General features: G+C 42.7%; 1 protein-coding gene across 1 annotated transcript; it reads left to right on the forward strand.

The window, feature by feature from the left end:
• The first annotated feature begins 377 nt into the window (after nucleotides 1-377).
• Nucleotides 378-23,292, forward strand: LOC306712539 (NACHT, LRR and PYD domains-containing protein 12-like). The gene is made up of 18 exons (XM_079181852.1): nucleotides 378-447; nucleotides 676-834; nucleotides 3,698-3,795; nucleotides 4,461-6,252; nucleotides 7,759-7,935; nucleotides 9,809-9,985; nucleotides 12,614-12,790; nucleotides 13,510-13,686; nucleotides 14,372-14,548; nucleotides 16,053-16,229; nucleotides 16,682-16,719; nucleotides 16,868-16,917; nucleotides 17,078-17,124; nucleotides 18,191-18,408; nucleotides 19,245-19,510; nucleotides 20,640-20,756; nucleotides 21,184-21,325; nucleotides 22,380-23,292. The coding sequence occupies exons 2-18, from the start codon at nucleotides 695-697 to the stop codon at nucleotides 22,712-22,714; spliced, it is 4,305 nt and encodes a 1,434-aa protein (XP_079037978.1). The 5' UTR covers nucleotides 378-447; nucleotides 676-694; the 3' UTR covers nucleotides 22,715-23,292.
• Nucleotides 23,293-23,758: the final 466 nt, after the last annotated feature.

Here is a 23,758-nt window from a genome sequence, read left to right on the forward strand (position 1 = left end):
ATATTTTACTATATTTTAGAGTCACGTTTGTGCTTTTCATGTCTCCTGAGGGTCAGAGGGTCAGATGAAAAGTGGTTCACCTTAGCCCACGTCCTCCTGTCACACACAAAGCTCCAGATCCAGAGGAACATGAAGCAGCTGATGTTCATGTGTGTTGTTGTTCCTCACAGTGTGGAACAGAAACCTTTACACAGAAAGCTCTCATAGATTCATGTTCATGATTTAAACATGAAGATAATGCAGCAACATTTTGACCAAAACTCATTTTAGCTCACACACACACCCACACACTTCTACAGGAACTCAGCCGATTTCCTGTAAATGAAGAGGGGCGGAGCTACAGTGATCATGTGATCCAGATACATGAGAACAGGAAGAGAACCCTGTTGTGTTCATCAGGAAGTTCAGACTCGGAGCAGAAAGAGAGAAGCTGAAGGCTGAGGCAGGGTGAGTGTTGATCCAACATGTGATTATTTTACTGTCAAAGTGTGTGAGTCACTTTTCTCCTGTGGACTGTAGAGGACACACGTGTTAGAGTGTGTGTATGTGTGTGTGTGTGTGTGTGTGTGTGTATGTGTGTGTGCGTGTGTGTGTGTGTGTGTGTGTTACTTCCTGTTCTCTACTCTTGATTCTTGTGTCGTGAGCTCACAGTCAGTGTTACTGTTTTACTCTCAGACTGAGGTCAGATCAGAAGATGAGTGGTTGTGAGGAGGAAGAGGAGGAAGAGGAGGACAGAGCAGAGTCTCCAGGATCCATCTGTCTGTCTATGAAGAGTGATCGGTCCAGAGAAGATCCTCCAGGCTTCAGTAGTGAACCTGGACCCTCAGACACACAGTAAGAGACTGTTTTTACTGTGAGCTGACCTGATGAAGATGATGCATTGAGGATGAAGACTAAATGTTGTGCTCAAAGATTTATATTATATTTTCATGAGATGAAGCTCAAAGGTTCACTTCCTACAGATTCAGAGCTTTCAGTGTGAAGCTTTAAATCTTTAGTAAGTGGACCTTTGAGTTCAGACTCTCTCCTCCAGATGTTGATCCTGAAGGTCTAGAACAAACATCATGAGCAGAACTGATGTAAAAGTTCTCTGCTGACAAAAACCAGACAGGAAATGGTCAACTGTACATTTGGAGCTCTTCTGTTTTCATCACGTTTGAATTGATCCTTCATTTGATAGTTGACAGTAGAAAGTGACAGAAAACAGACATGAAGAAGGAAAGTGTGTGGACTTGAACCTGAGACTCCACTGTTACATGCTGTGTGTTAGACTGTTGGTCCACCACAACATGTAGACCTCTTCTGACCTCAGTTCAAACACAACTAACGTAGGTTATAAATGTAACTATGGTTGTGTGAGTTCCAGGATCAATGTCAGTAAACAACGTGGATATGTCTCCTCGTGCTCCGTACGGGTCGATATGTTATGTAAACAAGGTCCGGGCGCTCGCCCCAAAAAGGTTCAGAGTGACCGGCATCACTGGTGCTGTCCAAGACGCCGCCTTGCAGATCAATATACAAGAACCATCTGCCATCAACCGAAGATACAAAGAACTAATAGAAAGGGCACAGAGCTCACTCACATGCTTGGCTGTAGTTACTGCCAGAAGAAAAGCAGTCTTCATTGACATATTTCTCATAGTTGCTTCTGCCATAGCCTCAAAGGGGGCCTGCTCAACGCTTCAAATACCACTAGCAGGTCCCATTCTGCAGCCCACTTTACCACAGGGGGGGTGTAGCCTCCTGGTACTGCGTAGAAATGGTGCCACCCAGTGATGTGTTCAGACTGACCTTCCATCAATGTGGCCATGGTTTACAGCATTTGAAAAGGGAGGACCTTCAGATACTTGTTCAACCTCTTTAAGTCCAGTATCAACCTGAAATAGTTGTCTCTCTTGTCTCTCTCCAAATGAATAAAACTGGACCCTTACTGGGTCTATGACCGAGGTCACCTTGACCTCTGAAGGCGGTGGAGGCCGGTGACGAAACTGCATCCTGTAACCCTGTGACATGGTGTTTGAAACCCATGCATCATTGAAATGGTAGTTCAAGTGCTGCAGTGAAATTCTGCCCACCGTAGGCTGCCAGTCCTCAGCATGTGTCCTGAGGTTTATTTAGGCGCCCTTGCCCTCTCTTGGGTTGGCGTGGTGGAGGTTGGTCACTCCTAAGCTGATGCCATCTGCCTGCAGTAACCTTGCTGTGCTGCCTGGGCTATGGGGCTGGATTTAGGTGCTGCGAACTGAGCTGGGGCTCCCATGCCATCCCCGATGACCCTAGGCTTCTGATGCCTGGCAAGACTCCTTCCTGCGCTCCAATGCCCTCCGGCCCAAACAACTGGTAGCTTTCGTAGGGTCTGCCTGCAGTCAACGCCTTTGTGAGCCACACCTGACGTTGCGTCACAACGAGGGTGGACATCAATCGACCCAGTTCTCTTGTCATTAAACCAAAGGCAAGAAGTGTTGCATTGATTGTGTCAGCCAACTCTCCCCTTACCACTTCCACAAGGTGGCACTTGGGGCGCATCTCGTGGTCATCCTCAACCTGAAGTTGAGCTCCACATGAGGAACACCAGCATTGCTTCAAAAGGGTAATAGGGGGTCCAGCTAGGAAATCTGAGCGAGAACTGTGACCAGGACACTAATCAGAACATCTAGCAGATCTTAACACACAAATGCAACCGGGCAAACAAACGGCTAGCTAGTCAGGCTAATCCAACCTAGCCTGGTCACCTGAATGTCAGTGCAGCCAGGTAATCTAAGAGGGAACTGTGGCAGAACACGACCAGAACCTCCATCTGTGATCACGGAAGCTAATACCAACTGTAGCGTAGGCTCAAGGTAGCTGCCTGCTCTCTTTACAAATGAACAAACCAAGCCAGGAAATCCAGACTTGACCTGTGAGCTAACCTCTGCAACATCTAGCAATAAGAGGAATTCAATGAGCACAACAAACTGTTTAAGACAGTCAGTGTAGCTGGTGAGCGAGCCAGCACAATGACGAGGAGGCTCGAAAACCTCCAGATAGGAAAGAGTGAGCGGTAGGATAGTCTGTCAACCGAAGCCTTTGAGGGCAACAAAGTGCACTCCGACCAGAAAGTCTCAGGCAGGATGACAAACACCAAACACAGAATGTGCTCACCTCCCTCTGACCTGCAAAATATAGAACCCAAAGACCGATCCAATGGAGCAGTTAACTTTGGGTAAACGCCAGGCTAACGGTGAGAAGATCAAAGAGGCTACCACTTGGTATCTATAGCTGGGACCTGCAGGTAGCCAGACCTAGGTAGACAAATCCACTTTGTTTACTGCAGCTGTCAGTCAGGAAGGAATGAAACAGACCTGAAGCGAAGCTGCAACAAGAGACAGTAAAGGACATGATCAGCTCTCTTTAATGGAGGACTTTTACTGTGAAGGAGCTGCAGGAAGTGTTGAGTTAGTTCTAAACAAACTACAGACAGATCACTAAATGTTTCATCAGACAGCCTGATAGGAAAAGCAGCTGATTAGAGTTCATGAAAGCAGGAGAGTTTCAATAAAAGAACATTTTCATGACAGACTGAACGCTGAATTCAAAGAGAAAAGTAACACTTTAACTGTTCTCTGTGAACATCTGAGCTTCTACACACTTTAGTCCACATCTGGATGTTTTTCATCAACAACCAACAAATCATTTTAGTTCTAAATAAATGTCTTTACAGAGAGAAGAAGAGGAGTCATGATTCTGAGGAGGAGCTGACGTCCAGATCCAGAACCAGAGCTGGACTGCAGACAGCCAGTGAGACCAGAAGTGTCCAAAGTAAGACTGTCCATTTCTCTGCTGATGTCTTCATGTCTGGAAACAGGACGTGTTGTTTTAATACAGAGACACTTGTTGGATTGAAGGATGTAAACACACAAAGGAAGAAGGTCTCATTGATTCATAGACGGTCCTAGTCTGTTTGTAGACGGAGCCGCGGTGTGTTTCAAAGAGCAGATCGATCCGGGCAATATAACCAACAGGCTCTGTGTGAGGAATATGAACTCAATGTGAGGATGAATGTATTTATAACAACTAAAACACAGACACACATCTTTGATCCACGTCGTTCATAACTGGACTTTTAACAGTCGCTCTATTAACTTTGTCTGTCGGCTACAGCTCAACAAAACAGGAAATAAGAACAATCAACACATAGTTGATGTAATGTTCTCAATAACGGTCTCCTCCCTCAAACCAAAGCCACGTCTGTAGCTACACTGACTGGATCAACACTGTCTGTGCTGGTGACCAGAGAGAAAGCTCTCTGTGTTCACATCTCACTACTTTAGTAGCTTCTAACTGAATCTAACTGAAAGTTACTTTCACTCACGTGTCCCCGTTTGTAGGTTCAGATATCAGCCTGATTTCATTGTTCACTGATTGTTTTAGTCAAATCAATATCATATCTTCTTTATATGTTCTCTCTGGTTTCTCTGTTTCAGGAGATAGTGGTCTGCAGGAGGTTTTAGATGAACATAAGATCAGTCTGAAGAACAGATGTGAACGTGTGACTGAAGGAAGTGATGAAACAGGAAGTGGAACCCTCCTCAACAGGATCTACACTGAGCTCTACATCACAGAGGGACAGAGTGAAGAGGTTAATACCCAACATGAGGTCAGGCAGCTGGAGTCAGCTTCCAAGAAGAAGACCCTCCATGACACTCCGATCAAGTGCCACGACATCTTCAAAGCCTCAGCTGACCAACAGAGACGCATCAGAGTCGTTCTGACGAACGGCGTCGCTGGAGTTGGAAAAACCTTCTCGGTGCAGAAGTTCACTCTGGACTGGGCCGAGGGTTTGGAGAACCAAGATGTCAGTCTGGTGGTTCTGCTTTCGTTCAGGGAGCTGAACTTGATCAAAGATGAGCAGTACAGTCTTCTCCAGCTGATCCGTGTTTTCCATCCAACATTACAGAAGGTCCCAGCAGAGAAGCTCTCTGTCTGTAAAGTTGTGTTCATCTTTGATGGTCTGGATGAAACCAGACTTTCATTGGATTTCATCAACAATGAGGTTGTGTCTGATGTCACACAGAAGACATCGGTCAACGTGCTGCTGACGAACCTCATCGAGGGGAAGCTGCTTCCCTCGGCTCTCGTCTGGATAACTTCCAGACCTGCAGCAGCCAATCAGATCCCTCCTTCACGTGTTGACAGGGTAACAGAAGTACGAGGCTTCACCGACCCCCAGAAGGACGAGTACTTCAGGAGGAGGTTCAGTGATGAAGAGCTGTCCAGCAGAATCATCTCACACATCAAGACATCCAGGAGCCTCCACATCATGTGTCTAATCCCAGTCTTCTGCTGGATCACTGCTACAGTTCTGGACCACATGTGGACTACAGACCAGCGAGGAGAGCTGCCCAAGACCCTGACTGACATGTACTCACACTTCCTGCTGGTCCAGACAAAGAGGAAGAAGCAGAAGTACCATGAGGGACATGAGACGAGTCCTCAGGAGCTGACGGAGGCTGACAGGGAACTTCTTCTGAAGCTGGGGAGGCTGGCGTTTGAACATCTGGAGAAAGGAAACATCATGTTCTACCAAGAAGACCTGGAGCAGTGTGGTCTTGATGTCACGGAGGCCTCGGTGTTCTCAGGAGTTTGTACAGAGATCTTCAAAAGAGAGAGCGTGATCTTCCAGAAAACAGTCTACTGCTTTGTTCATCTGAGTGTTCAAGAGTTTCTGGCTGCAGTCTACATGTTCCACTGTTTCACAAACAGGAAGACAGAGGTACTGAAGGACTTCATGGGGAAATACTACAAGTATTCATCTCTGGAGGACTTCCTGAAGAGAGCCATGGAGAAATCCCTTAAAAGTCAAAATGGCCACCTGGACCTGTTTGTCCGCTTCCTTCATGGCCTCTCTCTGGAGTCCAACCAGAGACTCTTAGGAGGCCTGCTGGGTCAGACAGACAACAGTCTAGAAACCATCCAGAGAGCCATCAACAACCTGAAGAAGATGAACTGTGATGAAATCTCTCCTGACAGAAGCATCAACATCTTCCACTGTCTGATGGAGATGAACGACCTCTCAGTACATCAGGAGATCCAAGAGTTCCTGAAGTCAGAGAACAGATCAGAGAAGGAACTCTCAATGATCCACTGCTCAGCTCTGTCCTACATGCTGCAGATGTCAGAGGAGGTTCTGGATGAGTTCGACCTGAAGAACTACAACACAACACATGGGGGACGACAGAGACTGATTCCAGCTGTGAGGAACTGCAGAAAGGCTCAGTAAGTCCATATGTGATTAACTTCATGAATCAGTGTAGATCAGTAGTTCAGTTCTTCTAATATAGACATTATGAAATTCATATTCTTAAAATAGTGTTCCAGTTGTTTAATACTAAATTATAATTCAGTTATATTTCATCACAGATGTTCTTGATGTTTGAAATGCTGCGAGTGAAAACATGTTGAGGACACATGTTAGACTCCTTCACAGCCAGTGGGCTGTAATGATGGTAGCAGTGAGGCCAGAAAAGAGTCCACATGTTTTCATACGTTGCTGGTTTCCTCCTCAAACTATTCAACATCTTTTCAGGTCAACTGCAGGATGTTGATTCTTTTAACCGTTGCCTCCATGAAGGAGTTCAGATTTCTACTTTAGTAGAATTCACCTTTACCCAGCTGAGGAATAAGAAGTATTGTTATTGTGGTTCACATGAAGTCCTTGTATGTCTCCTAAGATCCAGACCCTGTAGGGTCAGATGGAATGTGATGTACTTCTACTTCAGAGGACAACATTGTAGTTCTACATTTACCTGACAGAGAAATGTTAAATGTTGAAGATTCACATTTGACTCACAAAATATATAAGAATTGAAATATGAATTATTATTATTTATTAAACTATCCAGCATCATGTAAGCTCCACCTTTAACAGACGTTAACAATAATCTTAATATTATTATTAATGTCATATTATTCCATATTTTGATGCTTTGGAAACAATCTTCACTTAAAGTAAACATTTTAATACATTACTTTTACTGAACAGTATTAATAGGTCTACTACTAATAAGAAACAGTTTTACTTAATAAACATGTTTGAGTTCTTCTTCTTCTTCTTCTTCTACCAAAACCAACATTCCCAGTTAGAGAAAGACTGAAAAATAAATCAACAGCGTTTTCCTGAAGGCCTCAAATCACTAAATCTACCCAGAAAAACACACCCAGGTCTGTTCCTCACCGTCAGAAACATCAGAGAAATTCACTTAACGGAGATATTAATTTATGAAACGAAATATTAATCTCCTGCTTTGACAAAACCATCACTGTTATATTGGAGCGTGGAGTTAATGAGGGGCAGTAGTTATTAGTGTTATATATATATATATATTGTGTGTATATGAAATACATGAATCATGTGACTATTCCTATGTCTGTGACTATATGACTATGCAGGGACATGAACTGAGTTTGATACAAAAGAGTACAAAAGAGTATAAAGGTAAGATTATGAAGATAACAGAGCAAACGTATAATATGAACTCAGAACCAACAGAATATAGTTGTAAACGCATACATTCTCCAGATAGATGAATAAACACATATGATAACCCTGGAGTACATAATATAGTGGCAAACGCATACATTTTTCCTCCCTCAATGTATATATATATAAGATTATCTGAACCACTGATGTGAAGAGCTAATGTTCATCAAAACAGGAAGCAGGAAGTAAATATTAAGTGTCATCTTTCATAATAATATGTTGAAATATTTGTGTCATGACAGACTTTCTGGCTGTGGACTCTCAGAGACTCACTGTGAAGTTGTGGCCTCAGCTCTGAAGTCCAACCCCTCCCATCTGAGAGAGCTGGACCTGAGTCACAACAAAAACCTGAAGGATTCAGGAGTGAAGCTGCTGTCTGCTGGACTGGAGAGTCCACACTGTCGATTGAAGACTCTGAGGTCAGTTCACTGACTGAAAGGTTTCAGGATTTGCCTGAAAACAAAAGCTGAATATTTGTTAGAGTGACAGAAAGTAGAGAAATGAAGTGATTGACAGGAGAGTGTTTAGCTTCCACAGACTCTCATTGTGGTCCATCAGTCAGTGAAGGTGATGTCAGTCCTGATGAGGCTGTAGAGTGTGTGAGGAAGATGAAGGAGGAGGATGAAGATCTGATGACAGCAGATACAAACTCTGTGTAAACAGAGAGAGACTTGAATGCAAAGCTGAATGAAGGTGAAGTTGTGAACTGTGGTGATCTTCATGATATCAGAAGCTGATGAGGCTGCTACAGAGACAACCACACAGCTGCTGTGGTGAGATTAAAGCAGAGCTCAGAGTAATAAGCAGCAGCCTAACACAGGCCCACACGTCTCCACAGAGCAGGCTTTGAGAACACAAGTCTCTGTTGTCATTACGAGAACAAGATGTCAGCTGAGACCAGTCATAGTGGAAGTGGCTCTTCAACAAGTGATGATGATGAATGACATCATCAAACTGTAGATGTTTAAGGGTCTAACTTGTTTCCAGGTTCTTGTTGACAACAGGTCTAACTGTGGTTCTGTTTTCATGTTTTGTCTCTTTATCTGAAGACACAGACCTTTAGGTTGCAACAACAAACACATGTTGTTCTTAAAGGGCCGGTTCATATTGGTTCAGGTCTTTCTCAACACAACACTCACGTGTCCAAACGTCCATTCAAGAGTTCTTGGTGTCTGTAATCTGTCCACACTGTCTGTGATGTTCAGGACTAAATCCACAGTCTAGTTCTGTAGAAATGACTTGTAAAGTTGATCTGAACTAATCTGAGGCTTCACATGTATCAAGTCAGTCTGTTGTGTTGCTGTAGATGAAAAATCACTTCGAGAACATTTGAGTGATGTTTTATATTTACAGTTTCCACTCATTGATGTTTTATTTCAACATGACCTGTTAGAATAACTAGTTTAAGGGTTGGGGAGCTAAACCATGATGTATCTAATAAAGTAAACAGACACTGGTCATAAACGCAATAATATTTATAATAATATTACAATAGAGGTATGAGTTAGTTTTCTGCCCTTTAAGAGCTGCTTTAAAGGCTAAAGTCTGGTGTAGCATACTGCAAAATACATCAGTTCAACAGCTTCATACTTCAGTGTGTAATGTGTACATGTACTGTGTACTACCTTCCTCAGCAGTACGTAGCAGGCGGGTTGAACTCAGTGTTTCCTTGTTGAGCTCAGTGGAGGAAGAGGAACTCAAAGAGGGAATCTGCTCCTCAATAGTCTGTAACTTTGGTTCGTCTGACTCAGACTGCTGAAGCTTCATATTAGTTTCAGCTGAACTTGTGAAGTGATTTCTTCAGTGTAGTTGTGTTATGAAGGGACCACTTCACACTCAGTCTGACAGGAGGAATGATTACTGCCACCAAGAACTCTGGTGATGGACAGATGACATGAAGACACACCTGAACACATGTGGACCTCTCCTGTTGAACACATGAAGCTACTAAGCTACCAGATACACAAAGAAGAAGCTCATGGAACCAATGAAGTCATGAACCGTCTTTGAGTCCAGCAGGTCTGATCTGATCTTGATCCTCTAGTTGCAGACCTGACACAGACCAGCAGCATGGTGTTCATCTGTGTTGACATCAATAGGTGATGAATGTTGTGGTGACATTTGGATGATGTGTGTAGAAGGCTGACATGATGATGATCCACAATAACACAACGACAAAGAGAAAAGCTCATTGATGAGGACAGAGTCATGTTGAGCTACACATTTACAACATGAACACATCTGATTGGATTATAAATGGATTCTTATCTTCTTCATTTATTCTTTATTCAGGTTGTGGAGCTGCAGGTTGTCAGAGATCAGCTGTTCTTCTCTGGCATCAGCTCTGAAGTCCAACCCCTCCTCCCATCTGAGAGAACTGGATCTGAGTTACAACAAGCTGCAGGATTCAGGAGTGAAGCTGCTGTCTGCTGGACTGGAGAGTCCACACTGTAGACTGGAGACTCTGGGGTCAGACACCATTTTTTACTTCTGTTCTGAGATTAATATGATGTGAAAGTTGTGTTGATACTAAACTGCAGACATCAGGCAGATATTCATCTGATCCACACTGAGGCTGCGGTGGAATAGTCCACAAGGTGACGTCCTATGTCCTTTCCTAACCACTTGTCCTTGACCTCGATGGAAAACGTCATGTGGTCAAGGAAAGTTCATAATGACTTAGGAAAAGTGGACCGTGGTGCTCAGAGAATCCCACTGCACTCACACTAAACTACAGATGTTTGTTTTCTAACAACTTTATTTATAACAGAAAACGAGTACAGTGACAAACTCACAGCTGCACAATTCAAGTCAGGATTCTTGTGACGGTTCACCGTGTGGGTTTATGAGTGGAGCAGAGACTCAGGCGCAGACTTAGACACAGGACACAAGGTGAGGTGAAATGCAAGGCTCTTTACTGGGCACTTAAGCATACACAAAAACAGAAAACAAAAACAACAACCGGGAGCGGAAAAAGTCCAAACTGAAAATAAAAAGGCAAAGTCACAAAAGGGCTTGGTCACAAACCGTGGGACGCAGAGGGTCAACACGAGGGGAAACCACTGGAGATACGAAGTACGAAGTTACTGACGACCGAACGCTGCGTCGCTTTAAATGTTGCTGCTGAAAGTTGCTGCTGAAAGTGGCGTCATTATCTCCTTTCCTTTCAGTAAGGAAGGTCCAGTGTTCCCTATGCTAAAGGAGACGAGAAAGGAAGCACTGAAGCTCCTTTCCTTAGCATTTAGAGAACGGGAGCAGCTGTTATCATGACTGCTACTCAATACTTGTGGCTCATTTCACTCCGTTAGAAGCTTCCTGAGATAAAACAGACTGTTTGATTTGGTTTAGTCCATCGACTATGGCAGAGCGATGTTGAGCTCCACATTTATTATACACTACAGGTGTGTTGTACAATGGGCAGCGTGAAATGTATTTGTTGGCTGGTGGCAGTCTTTTGCATGTACTGTAGGTGTAGGTACTGTGTGTGCGGGTATGTGGACTGGCGACAGTCTGTGTATGTAATGTTTGTATGCAATATGTTACTTGTATTGTTTTAACATCAGACACTGTATGTATGTTTCCAAGACAAATTTCCTTTGGGACAATAAAGTCTATCCTATCTTATCTTATCTTAATTTAAAACCTGAATATAAGAAGAAGAAGACGACACTGGATGATTCACTCTGAACCTCTTCAACACTTGATTCTCTTGAAGCTAAATCAGATCAGGGGCTTAAAGTGGGGGGGCAATGAACCCTTCCCTACCTCCTCCCCCCTACTTCTGGTCCCCTTGCTCTGCCAGCCGGATTCTCCCCCACATCCATCTTCATTCTCTGCAACCAGTCAGTGAAGCTTCCTTTATCCTTCCACGCTGTGAGTCTGAGTCCTGCATCCGGGTCCCTGTTGGTCGTTACTATTCATCGTTACTGGCCGTGACGGAGACGCCGGTGTTGTCTTCACCTTGTGAGTCTGTGTCACCACGGCAACATGTGGTCCTGGAGACAGCGACTGTAGCAGGAACTAGCACAGAGGAGGGTGGAGGACTTCACCAGGTGTTGATACTTCTGTCTGTGGACACATTCTCTGCGATAGAGTCTCCACCGTGTGAGATGCAGTCACAGAACTTTACAGGTGTGTAGCTGAGATCCAAGTGAAGATGGGTGTAGTCTGAGGTAGAGGGGAGCTGGTGACTGGTGACACCAGGCAGAGCGAGGGATGAGAGCGTGGACACTGATCCTGTGGCACAGAGAAGCCCGCTAGAAGAGAATCACAACAAACACAACTCAAGAGGCTGAAGACGTGAAACTTCCACTAGAACTGAGTGGAGGATCTGGAGATGAGAGGATGGAGAAGCAGGTAGATATACTGCAGAGATGAGGAGCTGATGGACTGCAGGTGTGTGGCTTGGAGCAGGTGAGGAGGCGGGACAGCAATCAGGGAGCCACCCACAACACAGACACTCAGAGAGAGACAGACAGGGGAGGACAGGAGACAGGAGACAAAGACACAAGAAACACAAGAAACACAAGGAACAACTGGAGGCACGACCGTGACCACGACATCAATATATAAAGAATCTGTTTCAACCGTCAGACAATAACAAATATCCAACATGTTGATGAATCTATAAGATAGTTTACACTGAAGATGCTTTGATTTTATGACTCCACTATTCCTAAAAGAAATATTCTCAATGTCTTCTGTTCACATTTCCTCTAAATTCATCCTGACATATTTAACATCTTTGAAACTTTGGATCTTGAGTGGAATCTTCAATCAGTTTCTGTGTTTTTATTCGTGTTTGTCTTCACAACATGAGTTCGTACAGATGGAGCCGCTGGTGGAGTTCAAGAGGTGAAGTCACTACTTCTTTATTGAAGTAGCAGCACGTTGTCATTAATATTAATGACAGCTCTTTTTCACTCTTTGTATTTTACAGTTTAAACCGGCATCCTGTTGAGTTCAGCTGTTTGGAGTTTCCATTTTCTAAACTTCTAAATTCTAAACCTTCTTCAGCTCTGAACAGATTATTAAACATTGAATGATTTCAAGAAGGAACGTTGTCGTCGAAAGTTACATAATTTATTCTTTATTCAGGTTGTGGGGCTGCAGTTTGTCAGAGATCAGCTGTTCTTCTCTGGTCTCAGTTCTGAAGTCCAACCCCTCCCATCTGAGAGAACTGCATCTGGGTAACAACAACGACCTGAAGGATTCAGGAGTGAAGCTGCTGTCTGCTGGACTGGAGAGTCCACACTGTAGACTGAAGACTCTGGGGTCAGTTCACTGACACTCTGTTACTATTATAGATCTAATATGTTTATGTTACAATTTACCTTAATGTAAAAACTTAATTTAAATCCATACATTTGTAAATTTGTTTTTATTCATATTTTCACGTCTCTTGAACTAAATTTAGTCTGCAGTCACAAAATAATTGTTTCTTAAAGAAACTGTAGAAAATGTCCACTGTTAGTTGTCAAAGTTAATTCATGTTTATAATGTTTGGTAAATGGTCACATCTGTAGACCGAAGATCCTCTGAACTAATACTTGTTTTATATTGATAACGTTTTACTTGAAGTAGAAATATTTCTTTGGTTTCTGTTCATTCAAATGTGTTTTCACAAATAATATCTGTTCATTGATGTTGATCTTTAGGACACACACACACACACACACACATAGAGATCGAGTCATATTTCTTAAAGCAGCTGTTTAAAAGATCAATATAGTCTTGATCCTCTAGTTGCAGACCTGACTGAGACCAGCAGCATGGTGTTCATCTGTGTTGACATCAATAGGTGATGAATGTTGTGGTGACATTTGGATGATGTGTGTAGAAGGCTGACATGATGATGATCCACAATAACACAACGACAAAGAGAAAAGCTCATTGATGAGGACAGAGTCATGTTGAGCTACACATTTACAACATGAACACATCTGATTGGATTATAAATGGATTCTTATCTTCATCATTTATTCTTTATTCAGGTTGAGTTTCTGCAGTTTGTCAGAGATCAGCTGTTCTTCTCTGGTCTCAGTTCTGAAGTCCAACCCCTCCTCCCATCTGAGAGAACTGGATCTGAGTAGAAACAACCTGAAGGATTCAGGAGTGAAGCTGCTGTCTGCTGGACTGGAGAGTCCACACTATAGACTGAAGACTCTGGGGTCAGTTCACTGACTCTCTGTTACTATTATAGATCTAATATGTTTATGTTACAATTAACCTTAATGTAAAAACTTAATTTAAATCCATAAATTTGTACATTTGTTTTTATTCATATTTTCATGTCTCTTGAACTAAATTTAGTCTGCAGTCACAAAATAATTGTTCTTTAAAGAAAATGTCCACTGTTAGTTGTCAAAGTTAATTCATGTTTATAATGTTTGGTAAATGGTCACATCTGTAGACAGAAGATCCTCATATTGATAACGTTTTACTTGAAATAGAAATATTTCTTTGGTTTCTGTTCATTCAAATGTGTTTTCACAAATAATATCTGTTCATTGATATTTATCTTTAGGAACACACACACACACATAGAGATCGAGTCATATTTCTTAAAGCAGCTGTTTAAGAGATCAATATAGTCTTGATCCTCTAGTTGCAGACCTGACTGAGACCAGCAGCATGGTGTTCATCTGTGTTGACATCAATAGGTGATGAATGTTGTGGTGACATTTGGATGATGTGTGTAGAAGGCTGACATGATGATGATCCACAATAACACAACGACAAAGAGAAAAGCTCATTGATGAGGACAGAGTCATGTTGAGCTACACATTTACAACATGAACACATCTGATTGGATTATAAATGGATTCTTATCTTCATCATTTATTCTTTATTCAGGTTGAGGTTCTGCAGTTTGTCAGAGATCAGCTGTTCTTCTCTGGCCTCAGCTCTGAAGTCCAACCCCTCCTCCCATCTGAGAGAACTGGATCTGAGTAACAACGACCTGAAGGATTCAGGAGTGAAGCTGCTGTCTGCTGGACTGGAGAGTCCACACTGTAGACTGGAGACTCTGGGGTCAGTCCACACTTCAGCTCCACGGATGAATCTTTACTACATAATTATTATGTTTCCTGTACGTTTGTGGGTGTGAATGTGGTTCTCTAACAGAAATAAGACTTCAACATTAAAATGTGGCACATTTCTACTCTGATAATATTCTCAAACTTAAAGTGAGGCTAAACACGTGTAAGCAGCAGATAAATACAAAACGCTCAACCAAAAATTATTTAAACCAACGTCAAACCAAATACTAATTATAATAAAGCCACAATTCAATTTCTTCAAAATCTGCATTGCTCACACGCTGAATTAACATTTGACTTTAAACTGTAATAAAAGTGGACTAACCCTCGGCTGCATGCACCATAGACACACGAACCAGCTCCACTAATCTCCCACAGAACTCTAGAAAAAACCCGAATCTTGTGAGAGAAAAATATCAGTACATCTGTTGATGCTGTTCCTTAACTAGCTAAAGAAGATGAATCTATACTATTCCTATTTGTTTAATCAACCATTTAAACTAATTTATGTACAAACATAACTTACACCCATCATGTCGTGAATTTCTTTTTTGTTCATATTTGTATTTTTCCTGGACTAAATTTAAGTTTTGTTCACACCTGTGCGTGGCACCTGTGCGTGAGCTTCTGCAGATGGCGTGTGAGCTCTGAGCATGAACAAAAGGTTTTATACTCAACGTGCTTTTAATTATATTGTTCTCTGAAACACCAGAGGACGAACAAACTAAATGAACTGTGAAGAATCAGGAAGACAACCAGTGTAACACCATAAACCGACCTCCACAATGAAGAGGAGGAACTGTTATCATCTGTAAACTCATATCTCATATTCATGGAGACTTTATTACCTTCATACAAACCCTGTAAAGAAGTCATGTATTAAATGTATTATAAAGAAACGAAGGTTGAATATCCTGTAAACTATTTGATTTGGCTGTTAAATATTTACTCAAATGTAGATTTTTAAGACCTCCTGTTTCTAAAGCGTCTAAAACAGTTCGGCAGACATCTAAATAGTGCTTTTATCAGTAAACTATTGGCGCCTCGTCGTAGCAAAAATCCAGAAGTGCACGACCAAGCGGCGCGACTTGTGGAGCCTTCGTGCAGGACTCGCAGGCCGTGATTACATCATTGTTGAGGAGCGTGCCGGCTTCACTGTGGCGAGTTTAAACTAAGCTTTTAGTCTTTAGTCACAAAAGTCAACCGTCTCGTAAAGAAACTGCAGAAAATGTCCAACGTTAGCTGTTAAAGTACATCACATGTTTGGTAAACGGTAATCTGTACACAGAAGATCATCTGAACTCGTATTTAAATTTTAAAAGTTTACTCTCTGAGTGGAACTATTTGTTGTGGTGTGTGTTTCTACTAATAATAAAATAGAGGGCGGATATCATGATGAAGATCTGCAGTAACGGAATGATGAAGCTCTTCATTTACAACATGAACACATCTGATTATAAATGGATTCTTATCTTCATCATTTATTCTTTATTCAGGTTGATGAAGTGCAGGTTGTCAGAGATCAGCTGTTCTTCTCTGGCCTCAGCTCTGAAGTCCAACCCCTCCTCCCATCTGAGAGAACTGAATCTGAGAGACAACAAGCTGAAGGATTCAGGAGAGAAGCTGCTGTGTGACCTTGTGGAGAGTCCAGACTGCAGACTGGAGACTCTGAGGTCAGTGAGGGGGTCCGAGTCAGTCCGTGCTGGTTCAGCAGTGTTGTTAATAAAACACAGGGCGGTTTACTCACAGTGAGGGTTTCCTCCTTTTTCTCCCTTTGAGCTCAACAAGTCAGAGATTTTACTCATCGAGTGCAGTTCCTCTGGTGTTTCTTTTCTTTCATTTCTCCACAAACAATAAAATAAAAGTTGACAAAGCAAAGCCAAGCACGTTTTTAGAAGTGGTGGGATTTCACAGTAGAGTGAATGAAGGTAGTTGTGTTTTGTTTTCCTGTGATGTTTTTCTGCATCTAGACTGTTATTTCCTCTAATGCACGCTCACAACATGAAGGAGACGAGATCAAAAAGCAGATTAGTTGCTTCATATTATGACTATGAAGCTGGCTAACTCAAAGAATGAACAATTATATAAAACTTGATCATAACTTTTGGGATTGTGTTCCCGACAGGTTGAATAACAGGTCGTTCACTAAGAAACACAAACAATGTGAGTATTGAAAGAATGTCCTCATTCAAGCTATTCTACATTAAAGTCGGATCTTAAAATGAGCCTCATCGTAACAAAAAGTATTTTTCAATTCTGTTTGAAGAATTTTGTCTGCTAATGTTTCTCTTTCTCTTCTTCTCTCCATCAGGTGACGCCGACGGCAAACTGGATGAGAAAACAAATGTGCCCGACAAAGAGGTGAAGTTTATTTATTGAGGTTTCTCTACTGAGTAAATGTAATCATTGTGTACCAGGGTACACTTATTATGTACCCTGGTACACAGTAAGAGGGCAGAGAACTGTGGCTTGTTACTTGATTTCTATTGAAATAACTAACTTTGTGCCTTCTTCATTCCAGGCTCCATCCTCATTCTCACCTGAACACACAGCTGAATCTTCATACAGGTAATCCAATGAAATACACTATTCCAGCTTCTTTCATGGTTCATCAAGTTGTGATTCTAAACGAAGGTCTGTTGTCTGTGGGGAGTCAAAACAGGACCTGTATATAGATAGAGAGGTTGATGAGGGAACAACATCTCAAGAACAATTGTCTTGTGAGTATGTTCACAAGAAGCAATACGTGCTGATGATGACGTCACGGGTTGTGGTTGAGGACCCAAACGCAGACACGGACGAGGTTAAATAAAGTGCAAAGGTTTATTAACGGGATGATGGGTGCTGATCCTGGGCAGAGAAGGCAGGGCAGGCAGACCGGGGTGTGAGCGTGGAAGGGAATGGATTGCGTTGTCGAGGCAGGCAGGCTGGAGAACCGGAGAGGATGATCCACTGTGGGCACAGGAAGACAGGGTAAGTTCAGGCAAGCAATAACACGAGGAAATAAACTTAACGATCCTGAGCGGCCGAGAACGACAAACCAATGCTGTGGTTGCAACAACGATCTGGCGACGAGTGGATAGAACGCCGGGGTGGATAAAGTGTTGAGTAGATGAGTTGATGGAAGGCAGCTGTGGAGACTGGACAGGTGAGGTGAATGAATAGCAATCAGGAGGGAGCCGGGAGGAGACCAGGTCAGAGCCACGCCCACACCACACACACACACACACACACACACACACACACACACACACACACACACAGGAGACATAGGGGAAAACAGGAGGCACGGCCGTGACAGATGCTCCTTCATCAAGAAGAATAATGTGTCTGACCAATGACAGAACAGCTTTCTCTCACATGGCATTTGTCTTACGCTGTGTGAACACAAACAAACTGAGGGGCAAATGCAACCACTGTACGAAGTTAGTCTCTGAATCGACAACAAAGCAAACAAACTACGGGTCTGAAAACGCCCTAAATCAGAGTGGAGTTGTCCTCTGGGTGTCATCACGCTTTACACTACGATCAGCTTCCTGTGCTGCACATGGACACCTGTGAGTGAAAACAGATCATGTGACTAACAGGCCAATAGATGCTTCTTATATTCATTCGTCCTCTCCGTGTCCTACAGGTTCAGGTGTCCTGGTCCAGGTGTGTTCCAGTGTTCTTTGACTGGACTGGTGTTTGTTATGGCTCAAGAGGCAGAGCTGCTGTACAGGACTGTCCAATGGGATGAGGGCCTCCTCCAACCAGCTGGCAAGAAGGCTGCAGGGCCGCTGTACGACATTAAGAGTTCTGAGGATGCTGCAGTCCGTCAGCTCCACCTCCCACACTGTGAAACAAAGCACGGTAAAGACATGGCTGTCTTCAGTGTTCAGGAATAAATCACCAAAACTACAAAGAGTATTAATGCGTAAAACTAGCTGCATCTGGTGTCATGCAAACAATACATTATAATAGATTGGTAACACTAAATGCACAGATCCAGACAGATCACATGTGGGAAAATAATAATTAATTAAAGTATAATAGGTAAAGGATGGCTAACACATTTCATGCAAACTCAAAAACAACCGGTGATGTAAGCAGGAAATCGGCTGAAAGTCGTCTTATAAGACGCATCGTACAATCTTCCGTTAGCTGTTAGCCAAACACACCGTCTAAAACAATGACAGTGAGCCGCAGAGCAGCTGCAGAGAGGTACTCAGCAGAGTGTGTACTGGTAGCTTCGTTAGCTGCCAAACTCATCGTCCATTCCGTTAGCCGTCAGGCCAAACACAACGCAAACTGTTATTCCTCCGTTGTGTCTCTTGCCTCATAGTAGTTGTTTGGGGGGTCGGTGATGCACTCAGCTGGGGTATCACTAGGGACCGGGGGTTTGTATGAAACAGGCAATACAAGTTGTTTTGAGGAAGTGTGAGTCACTGCAACCACAAGAGGTCCTTGAGAATGCAGCCATAACTGAAATATGATGCAGTCAGCTGTAGCTGAAGGTGAGATTAGCCGTGGACAGACACAGAGGTGCACACTCACTCAATCACAGGCACACATGAGACCAATCGCACGATTCTCCTGGTGGAGAAAAAAATGATGAATTGAACTCAAGTGGTAAGAAATGAATTAGGTTGGGATGAACCTGTTTTATCAATAATAAATAAAGGTTTAACAGCTCTTTGCTCCCACAGCGTTGGTCTTTGACGGCCTGTTGTCCGTCGTCCACATCACTGATGATGGAATGACAATCCTGGAGCCGCTGGAGATCACGGATACTCATGTGGTGGTGAAGGTCCCGAACCTCTCCGCTTTTGGCCTCGTCTGGGATCTTGTCAGGAGGTTTCTGAACATCAGGCTGCCAATACAGGGCCAAGTTCTGCTGTTCCTCCGACCCCCGCAGGTCGGGCATCAAGCTCTCAATGTGTTTCTGCTGCAGGACAACATCCCCGTGCATGAGGTAAAGCTATCTGTCATATGTGCTCACCAGCAACTTAAACTCTTGTTTTAAGCCACAGCTGTTTCCACAAAGACGATTCACACTTTGCTCCTCGTGCTGTCAAATCTATCTGAACTGTAAATCTTCAGATTGTTTTGTTTTTTGTAGTTTTTTTGATTCTCTCTCAGCATGTATTTCCATCTGCCACTAACATTCGTGATACTTCTACCAGATGGCATGAATAGTACACACAACACACACAAAAATGGAAAAAGATTTGCGGAGATGATCACTCAACTGAGAGGCTTTACAGGCAGAGAACGTTATTAGAATTAATTTGTGTCACAGTCCCTTTTACTTAAAAGAACAATTTTGAATCTACAGACAGAGAGAGAACGGCGTCTGGACATTCAGTATTTGGCGTCTTTTTACTGGGTTGGAAGATGAGAATCTCCCTCCTGGATGCAAACTGAACTTCACATCCTTGAATATGATTTGTTTCTTGCTGCATGACCTAAAGAAATGTGAGAAAATGCTGAAAACAGTTCTTTAAAATATGAAGGAAAACGTTCCCTTCTCACCACTTACCTGAGTTATTATTAAAGACAACCTTTGTTTTAAACTATAGGCTCAAAAATGCAAACGTATTATTGATGATCTGTATGATGATGAAATACTCGTGACTTTCCAACAATTGAGGGATTCCTCCCTGTTTCCAGCAGCACACTTCTACAGATATTTACTCCATGTGGTCACAGTTCAGTGGATCTGTGGAGGACAACGAAAGGGACGGTTGCTGAACAAAATTAAAACGTTTAATCTTCCTTAAAGACAAAAAACGGTTCAATAAAAATGGGAAACAGCACTCTGAATTCAAATGATGAAGATGAACATTTGATAACTCATCTCTTATCTTTATCCTTTTAATAGTCACCATGAAGACATGACCTGTTTGTTTGCAGTGCTGTAGCATTAGGGGGGTTTTATCTAGAAACATTTATTCTATGCTTTTATTCATTTATTTACAGTTTGTCCTCATAATTATCTTTTTAATTTACTTTAATTATCATGTTTAGATGTACTCTACACATAAAATGACCTTGACTATCTGAGCTTGAACTAAACTAATAAAAATGTCCCGTTAACGAAGGTTGCCAAAACACAACAACCTGCGAAGTACATCGAGAGCTGCTCCAACTGTCTGCTGGACGTTGGTAAAAGTTACCGTGTCCACTGTGAACCTGAGGGATTCACGATCCATCCTAAGGTGAGTCAGGTCACTTCTACCCTTCTAAGGGTCTGTGTCCACATTCAGTTTTATTCCTGAGCACCAGCATCTTTTTTCACTTTGTGTCTGTGATAGTTCCCTTAGCTGTTAGCTGTTAGCTGTTAGCTGTTAGCCAAACATACCGTCCAAAACAGTAACAGCAATCGAGAGGTACTCAGCAGTAGGTGTTCTGGTAGTTCCGTTAGCTGTTAGCTAAACCCCCAACTGTTCTCCCTCCACTGTGTCTCCAGCCTCAGAGTAGTGTGTAGTGGCCTGTGTCCACATAGCATCTTTTCCTGAGTGCCAGCGTCTATTTTCAATTGTTCCCAATGACATTTATTTTATGCAAATACAAGTTTGGCTGCATGTAGATTCACAATCAGGGAGGTAGCAGATGCACATTCTGACTTCTGGTTCTTGTTTTCAGTCTATACAATTTGACACGAGGTATGGACCCAATATCCATCCGACATTTAAAGTTTTCCTGACCCCCAACACGAAGACAGTGACTTTGTCGGTCCAGGACGAAGAGAGGAACGCAGTCTGGGAGCATCTCGTATTACAGGAAGGTAAAGACGATCAGACACCCAGTGATGGACGAGAGTAGAACAGATGTGTGCGGCTCTCATGAACATTCAGGGAGCTCCACATCTCATATCATTCTTTATTTAGGCTGCAGTCTGTATGTTCCGTATATCTGGAACAAAATGCAGGACAGCTGAAGAAGGCTGAAGACTTTCCTGTTTATTAAACACTGTGCTGTAACTCTAATTAGTGTATTTTATACCCGTTTTATGCTATTTTAGCTTGTTTTTATTTTGGCTCTATTTAAATGTCTTTTTATAATGTCTCTTTTGCATTTTGGGCTTTTGATGTTTTATGTGAAGTGCTTTGAATTCTTGCTGAAATGAACTAAATAAATGAACTTGCCTTACATGTACGGGTGCAACGGATCATAAAGCTCACGGTCAGATCGGAGTCACGAATATAACGTTCAGAGATACCTGATCACATTTATCTGATGCAGATTACCGATCACAGATGATCCATGTTGGCAGATTGTTTGTTTTGTTATAGCAGCTGGTCTACAAGACTCCACCGTCCAAAAAATATCTATTCATCCGCTCTGAAGTCAGAGTAAACATCAACATGTTTCAATTTGATCCTTTCACACATTTAAAATGATTAGGAGATACAGACTACATTTGAACACATCACGATAACATAATGGAACTGAATGGAACCTTCGTACGTTAGCCGTTAGCGGTGCGGCTAACGTTACTAGCTCTCCTCATTTCAATTTCAACATGGATTTGTTGTTTACATGTAACATTACCAGAGATTAGAGAACAGAAAGCATAAATGATGATGTCCTGATTGTATATTTCTACGGATCAACAATGGTCCTTTACACCACTACTGACATGGAACACTACTGTGAACAATATATGTAAATAAATATATATATATATATATATGTATATGTATACAATCTATCCTTTTTCTTAAAGGAGAACACAGGAAGTGACATAGCAGAAATGTGAGAAATATCTTACTCTAGCAGTTCAAAACAGACTTTTCATTTCTTCTGAACTGTACAATATTTTCTTGGTTATCTTCCAGGTCCAAGAGCGGAAATTCAACAGAGAAATGTCCCGGCAGGGGACAGGGTCCCGGCAGGGGACAGGGACCCGGCAGTCCAGAAGCTGTTCTCAGTTCGGACTCAATTCATCAACAGAGTGTCTGATTCTGTTCTGAACCAGCTGCTGGATAAACTTCTTGAGCACGGAGTGATTACTGACGCTGAAATGGAGTCGGCCAGAACAAAACACGGAGCAGATAAAGCACGAGACGTGATTGACACGGTGAGAAGAAAGGGATCTGCAGCCTCCTCAGTTCTGATCTCTGCTCTCTGTGAGGTGGACGCATGTCTTTACACAGCGCTGAACTTCAGCTGAAGATGAACCAAGAACTGTGTAGTGATGATGATGATGATGATGATGATGATGATGATGATGATGATGATGATGGGGAATGTCTGCAACAGTTGTCTCACATGACTTATTGTAATCTTTAACGTGCATAATACGAGACCGTGTTGCCCACAGGGTTTTGTGGGACTGTGGAAGAAAAGCATCAATCTGAACTTTGAGAGCAGAAATAAGACGGTAGATCTATGAAGAACTTTGTGCTCTTGTTCCATCAGTGGTGTAGTGTAACTAAGTATATTTAGGCTAATCAAGTACTCTATTGGAGTGCAATTTGAGGTACTTGTACTTTACTTTTGTATAACTATGTTCTGCTACTTTATACTTCCAGTCCACTGTGTAGGACTGGTGGTGGAGGGTTAAGTGATTAGGTAGTAGGGCTCACCGGACGAGCACTCTGACGCTGCTCAGGTTAAGGGTTCCCTTTAAGTGAATTAGAGTAACCATGGTAATGCAATGTCAGGTTGGGGTTAAAGGTGACAGGAAGTCAGTGTTTTAGGATGTCATGTTTTTGGGAGTTGAAATAAATGGCGACAGTGGTGTGCAGCCAAAAAGAGAAGTTGCTGTACTTGTTTATTCCGGCGCCCCTACATTGGTGAGCCTGACTCTACTGGACGTTTCCAGAGACGATCATGACCACAGATGCAGTTTCGCTAAAGCTGCCGGAGATTTGGGAGACGCAAGCATCGGTCTGGTTTGCTCAAACTGAAGCACAGTTCGCTCTCAGAGACATTACCGCAGATGCTATGAAATACTATTATGTCGTAGCGGCCCTCGGCAGTTGGACAGCAGACAGAGTGGTGAGCATCCTCGAAAATCTTTTTTTGGGACTTTCTGACTCTCAGCGGGCTCGCCAGCTTCTCTCTCTGAATGGCCTCGGCGACAACAAGCCGTCGGAGCTAATGGATAAAATGCTAGCTCTCCTAGGATGACACAAGCCAGATTTTCTGTTTACTGAACCGTTTCTGAACTTTTACCATCGCTTTATTCCCCGGGTGGCACAGTTGATGCAGC

This window comes from Pholis gunnellus (genome assembly GCF_910591455.1).
Source record: "Pholis gunnellus genome assembly, chromosome: 20".
In the NCBI taxonomy this organism is placed as follows: domain Eukaryota; kingdom Metazoa; phylum Chordata; class Actinopteri; order Perciformes; family Pholidae; genus Pholis; species Pholis gunnellus.